General features: G+C 40.9%; 1 protein-coding gene across 1 annotated transcript; it reads right to left on the reverse strand.

The window, feature by feature from the left end:
• Window positions 1–599: 599 nt before the first annotated feature.
• GPR26 (G protein-coupled receptor 26) lies at window positions 600–23,230 on the reverse strand. Its single transcript, XM_006259902.4, has 3 exons — window positions 22,482–23,230; window positions 12,420–12,533; window positions 600–828 (listed from the first exon to the last, which is right to left on the reverse strand). The coding sequence occupies exons 1-3, from the start codon at window positions 23,147–23,149 to the stop codon at window positions 600–602; spliced, it is 1,011 nt and encodes a 336-aa protein (XP_006259964.3). The 5' UTR covers window positions 23,150–23,230.
• Window positions 23,231–25,047: the final 1,817 nt, after the last annotated feature.

The raw sequence follows: 25,047 nt of genomic DNA on the forward strand, positions 1-25,047 counted from the left end.
AGCTGCACTCTGTAGAGGAGACTTCAATCTCTGTGCATCTCTACAGGATGTTTCAAAACGAACTAAGAAACCGGAGCTCAAATATTGTGCACCGTATAAGCACATCAGTAAACAGGTAGACCACCTTTGAAGTGCTATAGAGCTTTTCATTAGGGGCCTACTCAAACAGCCTGGGTAGGATCATTCTCTAATGTCAGAAAAAGGGATCAACTCCTGCATTGGTGGCACATTATATGGAGCCAGCAACATGTGCAAGCCAAGCTTTTTAGACTAGTATTAAAATGGACCCCATATCATTTTAGTTTTGCTTTGGGTACGGCTCCCTTCATAGATACATAATCCCCCATGGAAGTCAGTGTGGGACTTGTGTTCGTAAAGCCTGCCAGATCAGGTTTCGATAGAGCACTTTAGATAAAAGAAAGATGCATGAAGCAGCCATCTTCACCCTGGAAGTTGTTATAAAGGCTGCTGCTGAGGTACAGGCTAGACGTCAATCAGCTTTCGAAACCACGTTTAGCTGCTGACACTTACTAGGGATATGTCAGTTACTTTTGTTCCTGTGTTCTTCTACGCCTCGTGGAGATTCCTTACCGGCTCTCTCATTCATTGGTGTGCATTGTATTCCGACTGTGCGATTCATTTGTGAGGGCAGAAGAATTTATGGAGCTCCTTTTTAAGATTTTGTTAATGATATCTTTCCACGTCTTCTTGTACTGATGTCGTAGTAAGGAGTACACAAAAGGGTCTGAAACAGCTTTGCTGTATGCCAAGCACTTGGAAATGACTCCCCAGTGAGAATCGATATTGTCTACAGATAATTCTACCAGTCTGCCAAGAAACAAGAGGACAAATGTTACTGAGACACAGGCATATCCAAAGTACTGGTGCAAACGGAACAAATTGCTAGTACTACACTAACTAGTTCAGGAAGAGACCCATTCAGTTGTTTTTCAACTGAACCAACGCACTTAAAAATAATGTGTTTGGATCATGCCAAATTTAATTAGTTTTCCAGAATTTTCTTGTCAAAACAAAACGTTGGTTTGTTTAACATGAAGTAAAGCATTTCATTTCATAACTCTTCTAGGAAAAGCAAAGGGAACGAAGGGCTAAATTTACTAGAATGACTGAGGAGGTGGTATTCTTAACCACATAGCTTGCTTGTAATAGGGGTGACCTAAATTCCATTTCCAGCAGTTTGAACCCACATTTCCCATGCTCCCATTACCTTCAAGCTGTGGAATATTTTTTGTTCCACTTTGTATAAAGAATTATACATTCACTGGCCCAAGGAGTAAGATTTAGGTTCGAGAATCACTCTCTTTTTCTTGCTCTCAGTCTCATTGACTATTAAAGTATTTGATATGAAGTGGAAGAGCTATAAAAGAGTGATTGAGAAACCCACCTCAGAATACAATACAGCGTGGTGCTTAGGAAACTGTCCTGAAGATGGAAGAACCTAAATTCAAATCTACTCTTTATGTGATGAAGGGAGGGGGGGTCACATAAAAAGTAAAGAGTGGGATGGGGTGATGGGGAGGGAGATTTGAACCCATGCCTCCAAATTGCAAGTAAGCACTTGGAACTATTGAACTACTGTGTAAAAGTGTGCTGGCACCTTCTGGAGTTTTGTAATTTTTTTCCAGCTAAAACTTAAAAAAACCCAGAACCCTATATATAAAATCTCCAGTTGAGTTGACACATAATTAGGGGATGATACAAATTGCATTTTTCATTAAATTTATTATATGCCAAAAAATTTGCCCACCTCTACTTGGGAAAGTCTTATGATGGGTAACACACATTCAGTCATTATCTTTTACTTCTCCAAGCCCTGCCTGAAAAATGAATGCTGCTTTCTCTGATCTCTCCTGGGACACCTATTTTTTACAAGGTCTTGGATAATAAAGAAAAAACCTGATTTTTTTGCTTTGTCCTTCTTCAAGTACTATTTTTAAATAATGCATTTTATCAGTTTGTATTTGTTAATGAGCAGACATTATAGAACTGTAATGGTAATACATTGAGCATAATCTTCAGTGCAAAGCTGCATGCAAAATTTCACTTTGCCGGGAGTTTATTTCTCCCGGGTGCAGCATTTACAAATGTACCCAGCCAGCCCTGGTCATCATCTCCATGTGCATTTCGGTGCACTAAATGACTCACTATAGGACTGTACTTATCCCAGACACTACTATCCTACAGCGGAGTTAATTAATATACTGAGCCCTAATACAGGCTCACATGTAGACAATGATGTTTTACTACAGAGCAAATTCTCCAGTGCTGCAGTAAACTGCATATGTAGATGAGCCCACTGTTTGTTAAACTAATATTACTGTCACACTAAGGGCATGGGCAGGCAAACAATTATACCACTTTAAAGTGCCAAGGGAAAGACTTATTAGCATCAGCTAATTCATTGTAGCCATAATTCATTGTAACTGCTTTGTTTGTTCTTGTCCTGGAGTGAGTGAAGCTAAACCACAATGCTTCACCCCTGGATGAAACTTGAGGTGAATAATTGTGGTTTAGCTTCTTCTTACCAATTTCAGCAGATACGGCTAGACTGCAGTACATTCCCTTCCTCATACTTCTTCAATCATAGAATTATTTTATTTGACCACAATCTAAAATGAATTGTAGTGAGTAAATGAATTCTCTACTCTTAAAAGGTGCTTTTGTCTTCAAATTGCCCAGTATGATTTTCTAAATATTGTCATAGATTGAGAAGCATCAGTTGTCAAGCTAGTGAACAGTCTATATGGAGCACTGCAGGGCAGTACTGTATATAGTGCTCTTTAGCAACACCTGATAGTTCAGAGACGTATTTATTCTCACAGAGGAACCATATACAGTAATTCTTCCTGTTTGTCAGCACCTACTATTAACTAGTATTGTTAACAGTCGGCACTGATGAACTAGCTGGCCCTAGCAACCAGCAAGTATTATGCATCTGATGAGGTGCTCAATAATAGGTGACTAGCCGGACCTCTATTAAACACAATGGAAAAATTAAACAGGAGTTTGAGCGGGCCCTAGCAGAGAGTGGGAAAGTTTATTATGGTGGGATAACTTGGGACACTATTAGAGAAATCTTCTGGTTACTGAATCAATCTTATAACGGAGAGCACGTACACATTTACAACATAGCAATATAAATGATAGGATCATGTAAATGCTTCAAAGCATAAGGGAAAGAAGGCATTTCATAACATGAGGTCTTTTGCACTGTTATTAATAGAAATAGTTCATTCTGTGCTGATATTTTAGGCATGGTTGACATAATATTGAAAATGCTCCACAATTTTCTCTTGCAATGCCTTTGAGAAGCACTGAAAGGCAAGGTCTGTTCAATCTATGTTTGTTGTTGAAAAACAATTGATTTTTCTGAGGGAGACTAGCTTTTAAAGGACGCATGACCTGCTCTTTCAGATGAAAGAGCTCCAATCTGCTCTTGGAAATCAAATCTTTGCTGAACACTGTTTCCAGCTGCAGGTGCTGCTGAATCTGTATATAGAAAATGAATTAATTGGTAGGGTTCCTCCAGGAAAAAGAAAGTCCCAATGCTTTTTTGGGAACCATGATTGAGGCTTGGTTTCTGAAGGAATACTAACAATAGTTTTAATAATTCAAGTGTCTTACAAAGGATTAGATTTTCTCATTTGTTTTATTAAGCTGTCTCTTAAATCATCGCTTCATCTTGCTTTTTGAAATGGCATTAAGAAATAGTATCATCCAATGGACAGAGCAATGGACTGGGAATAAGGAGGCCTACATTATTGAAGCGGCTGTGCTGTTCACCTTATATACTACCTGTGCTTCCCCTGCCCATCCCACCCTTTGTTTTTCCTGGCCATTTGGGCTGTGAACTCCTCAGGGAAGGAGCATCCTACCGTCGTGTTTGCACTGTGCCTAGCACAGTGGACCCGGAGATTCATTTGGAGGTTCTAGGAATGCTAATACTGAGAACCCTTTTATGTGCCCTACACTAAGATATAAACATTTTTAATATTACTTTTGTAGGCTGAAGCTTGTTGCTTAAAACTGATTTTATGACTAGTAACAGGTCCAAATATGCCCTTGCATATTATTTTGGGAACAGTGAAAGGAAGGGATTTAAGAGGCAGCGCAGCAGAAAGGTAAGCGTCCATCAAGCTTATTGAACTTTCCTAAATTACGTCTTGTAGGGCTGTGCAAATCTTCAGGTGTTGATTCAATTCAGAGGAGATTCAGCTCAATTTGGTGGCCAAATCTCCGAATTGAATCAGGGGACCAATTAAAGGCCCCGAATCAATTCAAAGCTCTCCGAATCGATTCAGAAAAGTTTCGGAGAGCTTCGATGATTCAGGCAATCCCCACTTGCTGCAGCAAGGAGCTGGACACAGACTCCGAGCTGGTAAGTAGGGGTGGGGGTGGGCTGGAGGAGAGGGGAGAAGACCATAGGGGGACCCCTGCCAGGCCCCCCCAACCCCCGCCCGCTCCTCCAGCCCCTCCATGGCTGCCTTGTCTGTCCCAACTCCTGGTGCTTTAAAAAAAAGCCCCTACTCGCTGGGTGCTGCTGGATAGGGCGGTGATCCCCGCTGCCCCACACTGCCCCATGCTGCATGGGAGGCTCTGCCATAAGCCCCCAACCCCCCTGTACTCTCAGCCCCCCCCATGGCCGTCCCATGCAACCCAGCTGTGGCCCTTTAAGAAAAAAAACCCCTGAACTCACCAGCTACTGCAGCAGCCTCAGGGTTCAGGGGGCTCATGCAGAGTCCCCCACATGGTAGGGGGCAGTGGGGATCACCCCCTGCCGGGCAGGATCCAGTGAGTCTGGTGGTTTTTGTTGCTTTTTTCCTTAAAGGGCCGGAGCTGGGGCAGGCAGGGCAGCCATGGGGGACTGGGACAGTGGGGAGGGTGGTCAGAGGGGCTCATGCAGAGCCCCCCACACAGTGTGGGACAGTGGGGGGCAGTGGAGATTGCCCCCCCCACTCAGCAGCACCCGGTGAGTCTGTGCTTTTTTTTTTTCAAAGTGCTGGGAGCTGGGGTGAGCAGGGCAGCCGTTGCCGGGCTGGGAGAGTAGGTGGGGGATGGGGCCTGTGTGATTCGGAGATTTGGCTGATTTGTCAGCAGCCGAATCTCCGAATCAGTTTTGGCTGTTTCAATTTGGGGCGGTGATTTGAATCACCAAACTGAATCACTGTCCCCCGAATCGGCTCCAAAGTGAATACTAGCTGCTTCGCACAGGCCTAATTTCTTGCACTTTAATATGATAGCTTCACTTCTAGCACATCCGTTTTCATTTGTTTTTTCTTGATTTGTGCATGAAAACCACCTGTGCTCTCATCATTCCTCACTCCATCTCCTGCCAATAAACTTCTCATAATAAAGTCAGCTTACACTTGTGCCTTCAATATCCATTTGCATTCATATCAGCATTATGTGGAGGAAGTTCAGATGTATACAGACTAGGAAAGTTAAATCTTATCACTGCACAGGGGCAACCCTTGAAGATAATATTTGACTATTTATTTTAAATCCTATAGCATAGTTTCCCTGTCAAATTATTTTATACTAGCCATTGTGACTGGCTCAGAATCAGAGTCTTGTAATGCTGAAATCTTTCATTCACAAAGTTCAAAAGTCTGTTCGAGTTCTCTTATCTTGATATCAATCTGCACAGTCTTCTAGAAATGCTTGGTAACAGAGAGAAGAGGTACATGAGCAAAGTGTGTGTGTGAGGTGTGGAGGGAAAGTCAAAGGATCACAGAAAGAAATGCTAAAAATGATTGAATCTTTACACCATAGTAATGTAGTGTTGAGAAGTTACCTTGGGATATCATTTAATCATGTCCCCTGAACAGAGACAAGATATAAACATCTAGTCCCTCCCTCACATACATTTGTATAACCTTGCTCTTATGCATCTCTGATAAAGAAGACGCCACAAAATCTGTAAGTGGCCTAGCCCAATATTTCACCACCCCAACAGTTAGAGAGGTTTTTTTTTTTTAGTTCTCAACCTAACTTTCTTTGCTGCAACTGAATCTGCTTCCTTGGTTTGTTCCTTCCCAATGGACATAGAGAATATGTGGTCACCACTCCCTTTATGATTAGTCAAATCCTTCAACATTTCCTCATAAATGAGGCTTTTACATTTTTATCGTTCTTCCTTCTCGCTCCCGAATCCTAATTGTCTTCTCTATTCTTAAAATGCAGTGTCCAGCACTACACAGTATTCCACCCAAGGTCTCAGCAGTGCCAAGTAGAGTGGAATAATAACCCATATCTTTTGTGTCAGAATGAGATTCATTTTTTCTGCAATAACAGCACAGGCTTATTTTATGCTTCAGCATAACTCAGATCTTTTTCTCTTGTACTGCTGCCTAGCCAGTCATTCCCCATTTTTAATTAGGCATCAGATTTCCCTTTTCCAAATGTAGCATTTTGCAGTTACCTACAACAAACTTCAGTTTGTGGCTTTACTTTCTTTCCATGCTTTGAGTGTGAGCTCTGATGGAGTCTGATGCAACTACATTACATTCAGTGGTTGCCTTGTATGACCAAGATGTGGAGAAATTTGCATTTGAGTCTGTGTCAATCAGTTCAATGAATTTTAATCAGTCTTCTCTAAAACCACTTCAAGACTCACTGTTTTTCTTTCTAGTGATTTATGCCTATCAAAAAGCCTACACTTTTATCAACAGAATTTTTAGTACATCGTTAAATTACATTTCCTCAAGTGCCATTGAAACTTATAATTTCCATAACACATAGTGCATTACTGTTTGGCAATAAAATTAGCTATAAACTAGGCAAAGAAAAGCACAGAGAGCTCAATGCTGAATGCAGCACACAGAGGATTCTACACTGTTCATTCAAGAGAGACCATATTCCTTATCAACTCGGAAAAAAAATTTTGTTTCTAGTTGATGAGGGAAATTATATGCCTCCAGTTTTGATTTTCATGGACCATATCAGGCAACAAGCAGTCACTTTTAGTGAAGCAGCATTAATATTTTAGTGCCACCTGTAAATTTAAATTCCACTGATGCAGCTACATAATTCCATTCTTTGGTCTCATAAGCCACTGTAGTAACTGTCTGATCTTCAAACTCCTTATAACTTCAAAGCTTCAAAGCTGTTTTCCTGTAATATTTTGTTAATATTTTAGAATTTTATAATTATTTGAAGGTGCATAGTATCAGGTGGATAACACATTCTTTTACGTCATTTTTAGTCAACAGGCGAGAAAGTTTCGTTTGTGGTTTAAGGCAACATCTGATTCCCATCTAACTATTCATTATAATGAAATATTGTGTTGTAAACATTTAAAGCAAACTTATGCACTGAAAGAGTTTTATAACATGCCTGTTTTTCATTGTTGTATACTGAAAACTGACTTACGGGAAAAACACTGTATAAGCCAGATACTCAGTTGGAACATTTTACCATTAAGGAATGAAACACAACCAACAGACGCTTTGGGACTTTAGAATATGTACTTGTCTAAATAAATCCGCCGATCTTCCCAGAAATCTAGTTCAGGCTCTCCCTTTAGCCTGAACTTTTAATGTTTCAGTATGTATCAAAGTAGTAAGAGTCAAATTTGGCCTTCAATTTTCTTCACACATATCTTATTGACATCAGAATTTGACTTTAATGGTTTTTTAATTAAAAAAAAAATAGGTGGCACTGTAGCTCTACAGGTATGAAAATAATTTTATAATTTTAAAACCACCTTTACATCTATATTGTTTACAGAACAATAAAGCAAAGAAACCAAAAAGTCTCCTTCTGGCAGCTCTCTTTTAATACTTAGTGCTTTGGATAAGATACAAAGTTGACTATTCCTTAGTGATTGTTCCCAGGCTTCATTAACATTCAGTATTGCTTTATAAATGTGTGTATATGTTGTGACCTGCCAGATTTTGCAAGAAACCATAGTGGCAGTATCTCCTGACCTGTTAACCCTAGAAAGTTTTATTTCTAGCCATTGTCATTTCCGAGTGTCAAGGGAACCCACCTGTCAGCAGGAAAATATGATAGAGAGCAATACTGCTAAGTTTGTACTGACAGAGATTTTACCCAGGAGAAAAATAGCTGTACTTCACAGCAACTGAGGCTACCAGTCCAAGTTTCTCAGAACTAACAACTCAAAATTGCATATGGAAATCATGTATTAATATGCACAAGCAGACAAATGGATACCCCCAATGGGAATTCTGTACCCAAATGCCCATTTGCACAAACAAGATTTGCATACAAAGTTCTGTCAACCGGTTATGAAAATATGGCCTTATTTGTCGAATATTCTGTAGAGGAGTTTTTATGGGGGGGAGGGGGGGCGTTCCTTAAAAAACAGAATCTATTTTATAGCAGCTTGTGGGCAGGCTAATTTCTGCTCATATTATACAGTTGGTAATTAATTTAGAATCACATTATTGCCACATGAAGTGAGTATTTACTTACACGAGTGAAAAATTACTTGAAGTGCCTAGAGCCTGAAATAGTCTATTTTCCTTTTCTAATCAATGAATCAATAAGTTAAGTATTTTAATTTTCCTACTAAAAGGTCACAGGGAGAAAATAAGATATGCATGATAATGTTAGTTGGTAATATAAAGATAAATAGATAAGTCTATATATATCTAGGATACATAAAGGTCCTCCAGAGTACTGAGAACTGTCTCCCTGATCCAAAAAACCCACTCAGGTATATTGCAACCCATGGGCAACCCCATTGACATCAGCAGGATTGCTCACAAACTTAAAGTTCAAACATGTACTTAGAATTGTTGCTGGATCAGGAGCAGAGAACTAGATCTTCAGAGGAATTTTAACACTAGGAGTGTGCGAAGCAGGCCCTATTTGATTCAGATTCAGATTTGGCCCGAATCAGGGACAGTGATTCAATTCATTGATTTGGATCACTGTCCCTGATTCGATTCAGCTGAATCCGAATCTGAAGATTTGATACTGTTTCAGAGAATCAGCGATTCGTACATAGACACAGCTTTATACGTTTTTTCTATATACCTCAAGGTACCAGTGTGGCTCATGAACACTGAGATGCTGGGGCAGATGGAGCATCCCACAGGAGTGCACGGGGGCCCTCCATGTGCTCAGTGGTGAACCTAGAAGTGGACCGGAAGTAATTCTGGTCCATTTCTGGGTCTTCCAGGGAGCACGCAGGGGGGACCCCCGCACCCCCTTCTTGGCTCGGCTATCAGCTGCAGGGGGACCCGGGGTGCTTCACTCAACCCAGGAGGCACCACTCACTGAGCTGGGGGGGCAAGGGTGGAGGGGCCCTGCTCACTCTTCTGGTTCACTTCTGGGTCTGCTGCCGAGCATGCTGGGGAGCCTCCCATGCTTCTGTGGGACATTCCATACTCCCCAACTTCACAGCACATAGCCACCTACAGGTATGTAGAAAAAACTTTTAAAGCTGTCTCTATGTCCGAATCTCTGAATCTTTCTGAATCTCTCTGAATTGATTCGGAGGGTTCCAATTCGATTCAAAGAGATTAAAGTGTCCTCTGATTGGATTTGGATTCAGAGATTCAGCCACCCAATCGGGCCAAATCTCCACCGAATTGAATCAGGGATTGAAGCTTCACACAGCCCTAGTAAACACCTACTGAGAGGAATCTTCAACCTAAGCTTCATACCCAGGTTTCCCATGCAAGGTCTGGAGAAGGAATACTCAGAAACGAACTGGACAGAGGGCCACCAAGGCTAGCTAGGACTATAATGCCAAGAAAAATGATCAGACATTGTTGCTGATATTTGTAGGCACCTATCTCTGGCCAAGCAAGTATAGTCCTCCACATAAGACCCTGAATCCGCTACCGGGGGTGGGTCTTAAATCCAGTTTTTCTTATAGGTAGAAAAAAAAATCCAGACACAGAATTCTCAGAAGAGATGTAGACGATATGGGTTCAAAACTTGGCAGTTCCTAATTTTGGAACAGGAATTTGAATCTCAGTCTCCCACATCCCAAGTTTATTAACTATTCTCTGATGGAGCACTTTCCTACTGGAGCTGTTCCACTTCATAAGCATGACTAAATATTCACTGGGTAAGGAAAACATTACAGCTTAGTTGTCCTCCTATGCATATACCTAAAGGATTAGGTGAGACATGTAAGATATCGCCAAGTTCAAGATCTTGCTTTGGAGATATGACTGCTTGGGCTTGAGTTAGGACATAAGCAAGTCTTAGTTGTAGGCTGATAGTGACTTTTGCATGTCACCCAGCAGGAACTCAAGTACTGGTGGGGCTGGACAGCATCTGAGAAGTTTTGATAAGATCAGTGTCTAATGACACTTCAGGTGAGGAGAGGTGCCCTGGGCTATAACTCTGAACTTCAAAAAATGCTTGTCATTTAGTGGAAATGCTAATGTAGAGTGAAGTTAGCTCAATAAAATATTGTATTGTGGATGTCATCAAACAGGAAGTGATGGCTAGGTGACTATAATCATATAAAATATGTCATAACCCCTTAGAATGAGTTTCATTGAGTACTTGATTGCTGCTGTTAAATAGAATTTAAGAATAAAATATAGTCACATTCAATTACAGATAAACAGCATGCATTAATTGGTTACTGCTGTCATGGATATTACATGATTAATGCCACATTAGAAGCACCACTGTGCTATAGCATTCGAGAGCCTTTTCATTAACTCTTCTGTTAAAAATACATATACAGGATGCAATACAATAACTTTTGAGGATATGCCCACTTTGGGGGGCTGAATTTGGCTACCAGTAGTTCATTTTTAATAGAATGTGAAGTGATTTCCATTTTCCAGGTCAGAACAAACCCTGCTATTTTTTTTTTTTAAAGTCCTTCATTAATGAAAGAAGTTGCAAATTCGTTTTCTGTGTAAATAAATCCAAAATGCTTATGTGAGTTCTATCTTTAATACATTTATTTCATAAGAATAATTTTGTAGTTCTTATAGGAGCCAGTTTCAAAGATAAGCTAGCAGATAGATAATAGGGGTGTGCGAAGCAGGCCGTTTTCAATTTGGATTTGGCCCAAATCAGGGACAGTGATTCGATTTGTTGATTCAGATCACAGTCCCTGATTCGATTCAGCCGAGTCCAAATCTGAAGATTTGATGTTGATTCAGAGAATCAGCAATTCGGACATAGACACAGCTTTAAATGTTTTTTCTATATACCTCAAGGTTACCAGTGTGGCTTGTGAATGCTGCAATGCTGAGGCACATGGAACATCCTACAGGAGTATGGGGAGGGGGCCCTCCACGTGCTCAGCAGAGAACCTGGAAGTGGACCGGAAGTACTTCCAGTCCACTTCCGGGTCCACGGGGGAACCAGCGGGATTCCCCCCCACCCCGCTCCCTCCCTGGCTCAGTGATCCACCATGGGGGGACCCTGGGTGCCCCCCTCAGACCCAGGAGGCACCAGTCGCTGAGCCGAGGAGGTGCGAGAGGGGGCCCCTGCAGTGCGCTCCCCAGTGGACTTGGAATTAGACCAAAAGTGCTTCTGGTTGACTTCCGGGTCTGCTGCCAAGCATGCTGGGGAGCCCCCTGTGCATCTGTGGGACACTCCATGTGCCCCAGCATCGCAACATTCGTGAGCTGCCTGCTACCTAGAGAAAACATGTATGTAGAAAAAACATTTAAAGCTGTGTCTATGTCTAAATCGCCAAATCTTTCCGAATCTCTCTGAATCAATTCAGAGGGTTCTGATTCGATTCAGAGAGATTAAAGTGTCCTCTGATTCAATTCAGATTCAGAGATTCAGCCACCAAATCAAGCTGAATCAAATCAGGAACTGAAGCTTCACACAGGCCTAATAGATAATGACATCTGACTGTATATCACAAGAAATTTTATTTTAGCTGTGACTCATGAAAGCTTTGACATTCTATTTATGACTATGTTCTATCCAATCATACAAAATTCACGTTTAAGTCTGTTGCCCATATCCTCCTTTCTGTCTGATCTCTTTTGATCAGTTTCTGATAGATTTAGTCATGCTGAGTAGTACCTTATTCTATCAGGACCCCCACTGTTCTCAGTGAGACAATCAGTGAGGTGAGTTAATATTCAGTGTGAATAGGGAGTATAGTGTCCGATCCAATGACATTTGTGGAGTGACTCCTGAGTTCCTCTTATGAGCACCAGTTCAGAAACTTGGTCTCCTGGAATGCTGAGATCAAAGTCTGGCCCATTGTCTGATTAAGACTTGGATTGAATATGAACTATACAATATATACAGTATCATTAGTGCAGTGAATGCAATCCCTGTCATAAAACTGGAAATGTTTGACAAAATTTTTTGAAGAGAGTAGGATACTTGAAAATTAATATTCTGTTTTCTGATTCACTAATACAGCAGTTGCCCTACTTTTCTGAGGTGGTGCTTACAGAATTTCAGTAGGGAGGTATTTAACTTACCTTGTAATTACATAAGGTGCAAAACAAAGTACAAAAGTGCCAATAAAGGTACTGATTTTCTTTGTTGCCCGTTGCCTCCGTCTCCTTTGCTCTTCTAGACAACGTTCTCTTACGCTGTGATAATATTTAACACAAACAAGAATATGAAACATAGTATCAAATGATTTTACGTGAGCAACGAGTGACACAAACTTGCCCAGAAATATGCTATTTAGGCATGACAATGCTATGCACTAATTCATTTTATCTCTTGATTTACCCTCCAAAAATAATTACTGTAAGATAAATACTTCTTTTCTTTTGTGGCACTGGGTCATATTCCACTTTGCTGTAAGTAGCTGTAACTCTTTTTGCAATTGGGGGATGCTGAACCTGTTTTATTAGGCCCAAATTTGCCTCATTTGGAATTTGGAAAAAACTAAGCGATCCATATAGAATGTTAGTCTATAGAAATAACATTTCAAACAATGTATTATAAGGAAGGAGAAACAAGAGCTCAAAACTTCCTGAGGGTATTGATACTAATTTAACCACAATCTTCAGAATAAAATAACTAGAAAAACATAACATTAGAATGGTGGTTATATCATCCAACTCTAAATTGACTATCCATAAACCTCTTAGCCACTTATGAAATCCAGAACACTAGAAAAATAGTTCATGCAGCTGTGTAAAGCAGAGGACTTATGAATCCAAAAATGATGCTGTCCTTAACACTCATCAGAAAACAGTACTCTTTGTTTATGAAGCCTGCCTAGATAAAGCAGATAGAAATTAGACATAGTTAGTATAATGTATGCTATTTTTGCAGATGAATTGCTCCTTTGGCACAGTGGGTCAAATCTGGAGGTGTTTTCTCGAAATCAGATCCTACGAGCAACCCACAAGTTGCTGAGGGACTCAATTCAAATGGAATCTTATGTGAATGAGGGCCAAATCAGCTTTCTGAATTAATCCCCCAGCTTTAACTAAGGAGGCAAACTGCCTTAATTAGGAGTGATTATATATGTGTGTGTGTGAGTGAGATCTGCCATCTACATTTGAAATAAAAGTGTTATGTTGGCTACCTATTCTCAAGGTGGTAGAATGGATGGAAGAGATGGGCTATTAGGACACTGCTGTATATGAAGTGAAAATGAGTAATCTAATACTCAGCACAGTACAAGTCACTGAAAAACACAGGGTCTTCCATGTCTGAGAGGTTCAGCCCTAAACTGGTGCAGGAACATCAGGAACATCTCAGAGGCTAGGGACAGACCTCACACATAAACCAATTTAAGTGATCAGAAACTGGTTTAAACCTGTAACAGAATAGATGTTCAGTGCACATAAACCAGTTTGAAAATGGCTGAAACCAGTTTGAGATAAACTTCATTGAATGTAGGATCAGACTTAACTGATTTGGCTCAAACTGGTTTATGAAATATCTGTCCCAGACCCCTTGCTGGTTTAAGATAAACCGGACACTCCTGGCATCCCGGCATGCTCTCTGGGCTGGTCGGGGCTCTCTGGTCCACAGCAGAGCTAGCCCCTCCCATGTGCTCCCTGGCTAGAGATCCAGAGACTGCAGGCTGCTCCTCCACTCCCTCTTACCACTCCCTGCTAAGCAGGAATTCCCCTCTCCCCTCTGCCTTGTGGAGAGGTGTCTGTGTATTGGCTAGCAGACCACATACTGGCTTGGGTTCAGTGCTGAATCAACAGCTAGCTGGTAAAGTCCCTCTGTTGTTTTCTTAATGGGGTGATAAACACTGAGTTAGGGGTGATAAACACTGTTATCAATTCCCTGCTGGGCTAATCAGAGCATCCTGCCAGATCTGGCCACGCCCCACTTAGCTCAGTGCTGTGGAAGGGATGCAAGGGCTGCCCCCAACTTCTGACCTAAGCCACTGCAGGCATGTGCCTGCATGTCTGGGATGTCTGTGCAGTTACAAACTGATTCAGCCTACCCAGGTTAGACTAACCTGCAAAGATTGAATCAATTCAGACTCAGGCTTTTTGAATGTCTGTCCCTAGCCTTAGTGAACACTGTATCAAATAGCACAGTGCCTGGTAAAGGGCGTATTTCCCCAGGAGATAGAAACAGGAGGTGGATTTGGGTTTAGAGGTCAGTTCACTCCTGCAGCAGCAATGATCTGTCCTGTCTCCTGCACAGAACTTACAGCAGAGCTATTCTGATGGTCTGGTGAGAGCTGCACAGTTTGGCCTATGAGGAGTATGTTGTAATTATCTGGACTTGACCTTTGTCTGTTTTTATTTTTTTTTAATCATATTTTTAGTGTCAAGATCTACTGTCTCTTGGTACTTTTTATCAGTTTTTCTCCCTTGCACGTCTTGTTCAATAAAAACTATTTTTCTAACAACACGCTCATTCCCTACTTGACTGTAGCCCCATCATGCTCCCTCAGACCCTGGGAATCCATAACATCAGTCAACATACTCCCTTCTCTCCCTCCTCCAAGCACCCCATGTCAGACAACCACACTGCAGAGTTCATTCAGGTGCTGGCTACTTAACTTTACTGAACTCGTGTTTAGGAGGCAATGGAAAGCAGTGAAAATGCCCAGGGCACTGATATTCTGAGAAGCCCTAAAACTTGGTACAAGCACTCCCATCCTTAACTTGCTAAACTGGGGTTTCGCTCTCAATCCCTGGTGTCATAGCCACCTAAAAAGTGACTGTGCTACCTGCAATGCTAGCCACTGTACATTTGGACACTAACCCGCAACAACTCTGAACTGGTTCCCAGTCAGTGACATTTGGGAACTGTTGCACAGTTAGGTGTGTCCACACTTATGCATGTTTTCATGACTAACCTGTATTTGAATTCTACTAAATTCTTTGCTTCAAAGGTATCAATGGCAAAAAGTTCCAAGGTTATTTAAAGTTATGCTAAAGAAAGTGATTTCCTTTTTTCAGTGTTAAATACCTTCTGACATTTGTAAACCGCTAGAGAAGCTTCAAAAACCTGCCATCTTAAAAGCAAACAAAATACTAAAAGACGTTTCATCCACTGAAATACATAATTCCCATGCTGCCTTCTTCCTGAAACTAAAACCGACCAAACAAAGCTCTCAGAACTGACCAGAGTGAGGAGCATCTGAAAAATCCCACATATTCAAGTCAGCTCCCTGGAGTTCTTCAGGGCTAGAAATGACAGCTCTATCTTGGAGGAAATGTGATTTCCAACTTTCCAATGTTTGGATCTTAGATACATGACATTTTAAGATGGATTCAAGCTATTTTATATAATTTGTAGCGGTTTTTTTTGAGCTTCATTGGAGTCTTGGTGCAGTTGGCCCACAAGCATGCCCTGGGTTGAGTATGAGGCACTGGCAATGGCAGTTTTAGTTGTTGCTTTTTTTACCATCCCCTCCCATTTTAGTTATGCTACTGAGTTGGCCCCATTGCTATTCTACTGCATGGATCTAAAAAATAGTCACCCTTAATTAAAAACAGTGTCTAGATTATGCTTCAGTGTATTTTCTCTCTCATCTGTGACATAAAATTGTGGCATAAGGGTTTTATTAGCAATCAGCTGGGACATTCTGTCTAACACCTTCCCAGATTCTTCACTTTTGTGCACAACCGTGTTCCCATTCTGATGTTCATCAGTTCATATCAGAATGTAATTTCTTTAACTGTGTTTCATACAGAGGTATGTGCAAATGTATCTACAGTTACTCTTTCAGATACAAATATACACTTTTGTGCATGTACGCATGTGCATGTGTGCCTTCACAATTTACCCCTGATTTGAGGATCTGAATGCAATGAAGAAACAGTGATTTAGGAAATTTCATAACTATGCTGTACTATGTTGGAGAGTTATTGAGATATTGCACTTTTAAAATCACTGCAGACTGATATGTAGGGGGAAAAAAGCTAATTTTAGGGGATTTAAAAAACTTATTATGTTTTTTTTTCCCCCACTAGTCTGTCATGGTAACTAAGGCAACTTGGCTTCCAGGAGTAGAGGTACCAATAAAAAATGTAAAACAACTGATGAAAAAGTATGCCATAAAGGTTTTACTGGCACTCATTCTAGAATATCTCCAGAGTAATATTCAAAGATTACTCAGGGCATAATGAATAATGTAGGCAACCTTTCCACTTCTGTGACAGCATGTGTGTGCTGGTATGTGAGATCCTCATTCTGAATTATGAACCCCATGAGGTTAGAGGGTCCTATTCCTAAATGCATCCCTATTCCTAAATGCAGGATTGCAAACTAAATATATTCCATGCAAAAAGACAGCATGAATACAACTTGAGGTTGAGGAATATAGGCACTGGAATATTAGGAAAGATAACAACTCAACTTTAACTGTTTACTCTCATTCATAAACCTTAATATATCTTTTCCTCTTACAGTAGGTAATATAATAAATACTGGAATTTCATATGCAATCTTATATACAATATACTATCTTGTACTGCTGTTACTCATTTTCCCTATATCTGCTAGATAAAGGGAAAACAAGTACATGGGACAACTTTTTGCATGCTGTGTTTCAGCATAAACCTCTGTCTAATAATTTAACATGTATGCACCAGGTTAGCAGAGAAGAAAATTAATATACAGAAATTGTGCTGATAAATGTGGAAAGACAAAGAGAACAAAAAGCCAAAAGTACAGGAAGAAAAGAAAGGGGGGAACAAATCTTACATAAGAATATGAAAAATATTACAAGTTTGTCCCATGTGTCATCATGTTCTCTCAAAGCACGGGCTATCATTTTGGGATGGCTGAATTTCCCATAAACAATGGACTAACAAGGTAAATTATGTATATCACTCCAAGCAAGTGGCAATGAATAATGAAGCTTACATATTACCACCTCATATTTCCTTGTGTGTCCTATTTGCCTTGTTTTGTTTATTTCTGTAGAGGTTTAATCTCTTTTCCTCTTGATGAAGGAGGGAGGTCTTGCTTTCCTGTCCTCTTGATTCCTTTTGGTTCTCTTATTCATCAGTCTGTTCAGCTGCAACCTTTTCTTGCTTTTTTATGTTTCTATAGTATTTTCCTCCTTTCCCTACTTTCACATACAATTTTTTCAAAACTTCCTCTGTTTTTATACCTGTTTTACTTCTTACATGTTGTTGATAGTATTCTTAGTCCTGATATTGAGTTTAGGAATCCTTACCCTGGATCTTTGATTGACATTCTTAGTACTACAATAATGAAAAATAAACTACCTACATGAGGGGAATTAGTTGGGAGCATTATATCCTTGGAAAATACACAGTAATATTATAGGGTAAACAATAGTTCACAGGTACATTTACTATGATGTGAGTATGAGATATAATTGGTGGGAACAGTTAATTAAATTCATAATCTCTATGGATTTTTACCCCAAAAGTATTCCTATCTCTTAAACCTTTAAAATTATTATTAAAATAACTTATGTATGCTGTTATTAAATCATTACTGAATAATATGTGCTGGAAAGCAATTTCTGAATAAGATGTAATGGGTACAAATCTCAACAAGGGAAATTTAGGAAGAGCTTTCTAGCTATGAGAGTGGCTAAGCACTGAAGCAGATTATCTAGAGAGATGGTGTAATCTCCATCACTCATAGTTTTTAAGCACAGGTTAGACAAACACTTGTCTTGGATGGTGTAATCCTCCCTTGGGCAGAGGGCGGGACTTAATGGTATCGTGAGGTCCCTCCCATATCTGTCTTCCTATGAATTTGTGAAAAGCTATGAAATTTAGCTTTTCATTTTTATTTTTTAGCCAGTTAAATAGCATTGCTGTGAAGGGAGTAAATAACATTGTGTGTCCCTTAGGATTGCCACTTGCTTTAGGTGACTAAGTAGCTCCAGCATTTGAAATACTCAAAACATTTCCACCAGTAAAAATGAAAAAACCCAATGAAATAGGGTCGATTAATCATATACTGTTATCTTTCTAAAACTGGCAGATTTGAAGAATTTGTTTGCTCCATTGAAAATCCCGGCATAGTTTCTTAGACCATGGTTCAAAAGAAAAATCAATGGGACAACTTGTACACTTAAAAATATGCATGTGCTGAAGTATTTTGCTGGATCAAGGCTTCCTAAATATATTCTGTAATGAGAGGAGGTTTTGTGGCCTTTTCACAGGCTCTCACATTATAGCAGTTGGACTAATGTGTAATTGTTTTCAGATACAGTAACTACCTCCATTTATTATAACAGCACTGGACAGCACAGCTAAAGATCAAATTCATCCATTGTCTGTTATTTACTACAGGACTTTAAACATCCCATTGTGCAGTGTACCAGAACTTGATATCTTGGATGGATTATGATTATTACTAATGTACATGTGTAGTAATAGGCTCTACATTATTGTGTCACTTTGCAAGAAAAGGTGTGTAATATTTAAAACCACTGGAAATACTCAGTGATCAACTGAATATTGAATACCACAGAGAAGAACCAGCCAAAAATTAACCTACAATAGAAAATCAAAATAATTTGGTCCAAGTAGAAAGTTTTTTTTACAAGATAGATTTTTTTCTAGGTTTGAGCAGTCTTAATTTTTACAGTATATATTGTATCCAGTCTTACAGTATATCCTACTGTCTATATTGTTATAAGCTTGCAGACATGGAAAAAACAAACAAATTGGGGCTTTACTTTAAACTTGGCTCGCTCCCGAGCTGGGCCGAGTGCATGCCCAGAAGAGACAGCGTAAAAGTTGCACCTGACTTTCCCAACATTTGTAGATATTGGGCACTTTACTGTGGCTCTTTTAGAGCTTTTATCTAATAGCTGATTGAATCAGCTTTAGCTAAAAGTGTAAAAAGCCCCACTGAAGTGCCCAGTCTATACAGAAGCTGCAGAGCTGAGTCAAAGTAATATGCTGCTGCTCCCAGTAGAAAAACATTTTTCTCCTGCCTCATCTGTCAGCACCCATAGTGCCTAATTTTGCCAAAAACTTTTTAAACATAGTGACTACTATTTTGAGTAATCCCAAAGAAGTCTGTATGGGGAGTGTTGGCAGAGCACTTCAGGCATCTTGCTATAGCTCCACAGGTGTGAGTTTGAATCCTAGTGGGCATGTCTACACAAGATGCTGACTGCTCAGTAGCCTAATAATACTGTGCAATAGTGCGTCACAGAATGGACAGTGTTAATACACTACTGATCAGTATTTTTAGGCTACTGCACAGAAGTGTCACTAAAAAGACTTTTGCCAGCACTACTGCACAGTATCTCCAGTTACTGTACATTTATTTAGTACTTGCTAATACAAGTATTAATAAATGCTTCGTAACCACTATGCAGTAGCGTCTCATGTAGATACACCCATTCTGGACTCATTAAGAAGGTTGTGAGTTGACCCAGCCCTGAATGGGTTCCTGGTCATGTGAGTTGTGGAATTAAAATATATAACCCCAACTCCACCACTCCCTGGCATGCCTTATCAAGGTAGTCTGATGGGCCATCTAGGCTTGAGAAGACTTGCGACCAATGAAATCAATATCACTGCTCATGGGAGTAAATAGGTATGGTAGTGTTAGACGTCTTAAGATCCAAGTGTTGTGGGGGGGGGGGTTTCAGCAGCACACAGGGTAGGGAAACAGGCATTCATCTATAATATACTGTAAAAGGAATGTTTTATACTTGTGATTCTTATTAGCACTAGCAGAAGTTGCCTCGACTATTTCTGTCCTCTAATCCTGTTCTAAAATAACCAAAAATTGCTAATTAACTGGGAAAAAAAGAAAAGGTTTTTCTAAGTTCAGCTCTTCCTTTCATCTCAGTCGGCCACAATTGTACAGGGCAGCATAGGTAATGGGAGAAAATATGAGGCTCTGCGGTGTCACTGGCTGCTGCACAATAGCCCCTTTAGCCCCAGTCTTCCACCATCTATGCAGGGCAACATCCACAGGTGAACTCCTATCCCTGTATCCTTTCCATTGCTGTGGTTCCCAGGTTTGGGCGTCTTGGAAATGTGACTTATGGGCTCCTGTTAGGCAAACATGCTGAGCTGACTTGCCCTTCTGGAGTTCAGTAGCTACAGCTGCAGTCCCTGAATATCTTCCCAGCAGAGGGAACAGCTATGTGCACCTTACATGAACATTGTGGGAGGGCTGGTGAACATCGAAGAATTCTGCTGGGGGTGTCCTTCTCCATTCCAGCCAAACCTCCTCCTCTTCTATCCATCCCCAGTTAGATGACTTACCCTCACCCACTGACAGCCAAAGTCTTCCAAAAATACCTATTTCATTTGCAGTCTTAGCTCCTACCTTCCAGCACAACTAAAGCAGACCTTTGGAGAGGGATCTATTCCCTTGTACCCCATCCTTCCCTCCTCCTCTGATCCATCTCCAGTAAGAACTTCTCAGGCAAACCTCTTTGTTATTCCTCTCTTCACCCCACTACCATTTTCTTCCTTGTCTTCTTTTAGGCAAACATACCTCATGCCAGTCCTGTTTTCCTTCAGGGACACACCCTGGGCAACCAGACACATTCTGCTCCCATCCCCAAAGTAAGACTCTTTTTCTCTGATACCTCTAGTTCCAATTAGCTTGACCCATGTCTCCTTGTTCCATTATATGTAACCAATTAGACTCACTTTCTGTTTCTTATTAATTGCTTGAACCCAGATCACTAGCTGAATCCATGACTTCAGGCAAACAGACCTTATCCCATCCATTGAGCCAGACAACCTATACTCTAAGCCAAGGCACTACTTGCTGAATTTACTTCATTCCACCCTTACTTAAAAGACTCATTCCCCAATTACTTCTTCCAGCCAGAGTACTTTGAATGATGATTCGAGAGGCAGGTGGACTCAGCATTTTCTTCTTTCTACCCCACCAACCAGCTAGCCAGACCTGCTTTTCTTCAGAACTTGGTCCTCACTTTCCCATCCTATATCCAGTTCTCAGATGTGCCGTCTCTATGCCAGACTCGCACACTATGCCATCCCAGCACATTTCCATCTCTGGCCTCACTATGGTTAGGCAGTCCATCTTTGACTCACTGCCCCTCAGCCAAAGTGCTCACCCACCCTGAGTTGCTCCACTCCCAGCCACTGCTCTTGCCTTCCTACCCTGCTAGAGTCACCTTAACCACCATAATTATTGACCCTTCTCTTACTGAAGATAACTCCCAGCCAAATCTGCTCACCCAGCCTGCTAGACTCATTTCTCAGGCATATCCACTCCCTTGCACCTCCTCAGAGATGCACTGAGATTTACTGCTCCCTTATACCCAGGAACTTGCCTTTTCAGGCACCTCTCACCCTTAAACATGTGCATACTCTCTGCATACCTGTTCATCTAAAAACCATTATCCCTCTCTATTCTGGAGATCCATTCTTTTCATTCCTTTCATTCCAGTCATACATAAGCATGCTGAGCTAATTTAAAAACTTTAGTGTAAATCTAACTCACATTTCCCTGTTTGGAAGATTAAGTTGTGATCATTAATGCTATCTTCTGTGTGTTGTAGGCATTCACACTTTCGTACTTTGGAAATATTAACTCCTTAGGATTCTTCCCTAGTTACTGAGTCCACAGCAGCAACGAAAGCTTCTAGTAAAGGAATTATATTCAGTGCACTTGTTTTCCACTGTAAATTCTTTAAGTTTAAGGAAGCACTTAAAGATCAATCTCAGATAGCATCCAGCTCTTTCTAGAATGACATTAGCAATAGCTGTGTATTTGCTCACTGCTAAATCATTTTTTCCTGAGACAAAGGGTGACACGCTAATCACTACTTCAAAAAGAAGTGCATTCCTATCCAAAGCTCCCTATTCCTCTGCACTCTCTCCCAATGTCATTCCTGAAACATAATAAAGAAGAGCTTTTAAATTATATTCTTTGCAATAACCCCACCTTCAGTTTGGTTTGTAATTAATTTAATAGCAAATATGAGCACAATTAACTAGACAGGAATATTATAACAAGAAAATACTCGCTTTTGAGAATGTCCCCCTCACCCCACCAAACTTGGGATACAGATTGGATTGGATTTTTTATGATCCTGAATCCACTCCTGCATCTGATCTGCCTTCTTCCATGAGTGCCCTCATTTATTGATTGCACCAGTATCTTACCTGGGGTGGATGTCCACAAGGAGCACGAGGGTCTGCATAGTGATCACATCAATCCTTTTACAGTGAAATCGTGCCACCTTCAGCACTTTCAGATATGTGAAACACAAGACTATGAGGGAGAGGAGAAAGCTGAGGGTGTGAAAGAACCCTGTGAAAATCACAAATTGTGTCCTGTCCTCCGGTCTCTTGTTGTACAGGGTGCAGGAGGCGTAGAGATGATGGAAACCCACCCAGGAGAGAGAAGCTGCCACTATTGGAAAGGACACAGAGTGTAACCACGTGTAGCTCAGTATGAGAGCAGCATCTTTGTAACGCATTTTGGAATGGTAACTCAGAGGAAAGACCACAGCTATCCACCTGTCTATGCTCAACGCTGCCATGCTCAGCATGGAGTTAGTGGTCAAGAAAGTCTCCAGGAAAGCCACAACATGGCAAATCTGATCTCCTCCAGGCTGATTCTTGTAAATGATTCCAGCCAGGGTCAGGGGCATGTTCAAAACAGTCATCAACAAGTTACAGAATGTCAGGTTGAGGATAAATAATCCCGGGACCTGTTTGCGGATGTCTGCACTGTACAAGAAGCAGATCAGCACCAGCACGTTGGACAGCAACGACACGAGGATCAGGACCACAACCAAGAAAGCCAGGATCACTTCCCAAATGTTCATGATGTGTCCATTTACAGGAGGAACATTTCCAAAACTGCACCCAGCTGGCACTCAGAGAACATGGTGCGAAGCACCCTCACCTCCTCCTCCTCATCCCCAGCCTGCTCACACTCTTGCATGCCCTCTGTATTTTTAGAAGAGCTGCAGTTTTTTCTTCCCCTGCTGCTTCTTTCCACGTCAACGCTTTCAGAGACGTGCACAAAAGCACTGGGAATGCCCATCAAACTGCGAGGAGGGCTTAAAAAATATCAGCAGGACTGAACCACTGTCTCCACTCCTTCCATCCAAAGAGAGTAGGTTATTCAGAGAAGCAGCTCTCCTGAGATCCCTAATTATCAATCCAAAGCTTCCCAGCAATTCACCGAGTGAATTTATTCTCTCTCCTCTCTCTCTGACTCTCTCTCTCCTCCCCATCCCTCCTCCCCCTGTCCCCACTCCCTTCCAGGCTGAATGTAACCTGCTTTTATGATTGCAGATAAAACCCTGTTAATGGATTAAAGCATGCACACTGCTGGCGATTTGCAAACATGATTGTGTTCCCCCTGACCCTGCAATTGTAACAAGACTTTCCCCAAGAGAAATCCTATGCTTTTATTTAATTGATTTAGCCATTAATTTACAAACAGGCATGCAATAGAGTTCTTACACGATAGTATTTTTCATGTATCTCGTGTGTGTGTGCGCAAAATCACTGCTGGTTTTTCTGCTTGAGCACAAGATCTTCTTTCTATTAATTAGCTTGGCTCAAAAAGAAGGTAAGAATGATATACACCACCACTCCTTTTGAGCCATTCCAGGACACAATAATTGGATAGCTTTTTCATAGTACTTTTCATTCATGGATCTCCAAACATTGGGTACAGGAGAGAGAACTTTTATCTTCTTTGTAGAAATGGGGAAATCAAGCTGCAGAACAATAAAACAACTTGTCCAAGGTCATACAGCTGGTCTGTGGCAGAGGCAAGAATAGAATCCAGGTCTTCTGACTTGATCACACTTCTTCCCCTTGACAAGCTTGGTTTCAACCTAATCCTTCTTGTCCCCAGGAGCAATTCCTGCCAAGCTGTAAGCAACATGCTGCTTAGCAAAGACTCATTAAGCCAGGAGACTATATGTAAGTCATTTTTAAAATTAAACCAGCTTTAAATGAAGGAGTGAAAACAATTTTCTGGTTTCTGCTCCTATCACTTTTAAATTGCTTTAACTGGACTGCTGAAATGTTACAAGCAATCGGTGCTGCTTGCTCATCAAGTCAGCTAGTCCTTACTCCTTTGATAATAAGGAAGCAAAATATATCCTGAACAGGGTTATTGTGGCTTAAGTGGTTAGTGCATATGTGCAGGAACTACATGCTTAGAAAGATTTTTTCTGCACACTTCTAGCACTTGTACAGTACAGTTTCTGGCTCATTTAAGATATCTATTAATTTAAGGAACATCCAGACTCCCATTGACACCGTAGCAGAACTGTTACCATTCAATGGGTTGCATGTTACAGAAGGACTCCATAGTCTTTCATTCAATGTTTATCTTTAAAGTGGGTTCAATGGAGATAAAGGCCAAAGAAAATAGTCTACCATGAATATTCCATTAAAGACTGCTTTAAATCCATAGGCATGTTTAACTCCAGTGTGAGATGCATAAAATGTACATTGGGCACAGTTCCCAGGCCCCTTCCCTGCAAGGTGGGGATGAGATGGTCCAGAATGTTAGGAGTCTTGGGTCAATGTGCCCTAATCCTCCTGTCTGTGGACACAAGTATCCTTGTCTCAGAGTGAGTTGTGCCTCAAACTGAGTAAGAGTTCAAGTGCTTGAGTCAGGTGACCAATGGACACATAAGGGCAACCTGCTAGTGGTACCTTCTAGAATAAATTAGGTGGACTGTGGCTCAGTTAGGTA

This window comes from Alligator mississippiensis, chromosome 6 (genome assembly GCF_030867095.1).
Source record: "Alligator mississippiensis isolate rAllMis1 chromosome 6, rAllMis1, whole genome shotgun sequence".
Taxonomy (NCBI): Eukaryota; Metazoa; Chordata; order Crocodylia; family Alligatoridae; genus Alligator; species Alligator mississippiensis.

Coding starts and splice junctions, on each gene's coding strand:
- GPR26 (XM_006259902.4), bottom strand. CDS start 23,149: ATGAACATTTGGGAAGTGATCCTGGCTTTCTTGGTTGTGGTCCTGATC. Junction 12,534..22,481: donor CTTGTGGACATCCACCCCAG/GTAAGATACTGG, acceptor ATATTATCACAG/CGTAAGAGAACGTTGTCTAG. Junction 829..12,419: donor GCACCTTATGTAATTACAAG/GTAAGTTAAATA, acceptor GTTTCTTGGCAG/ACTGGTAGAATTATCTGTAG.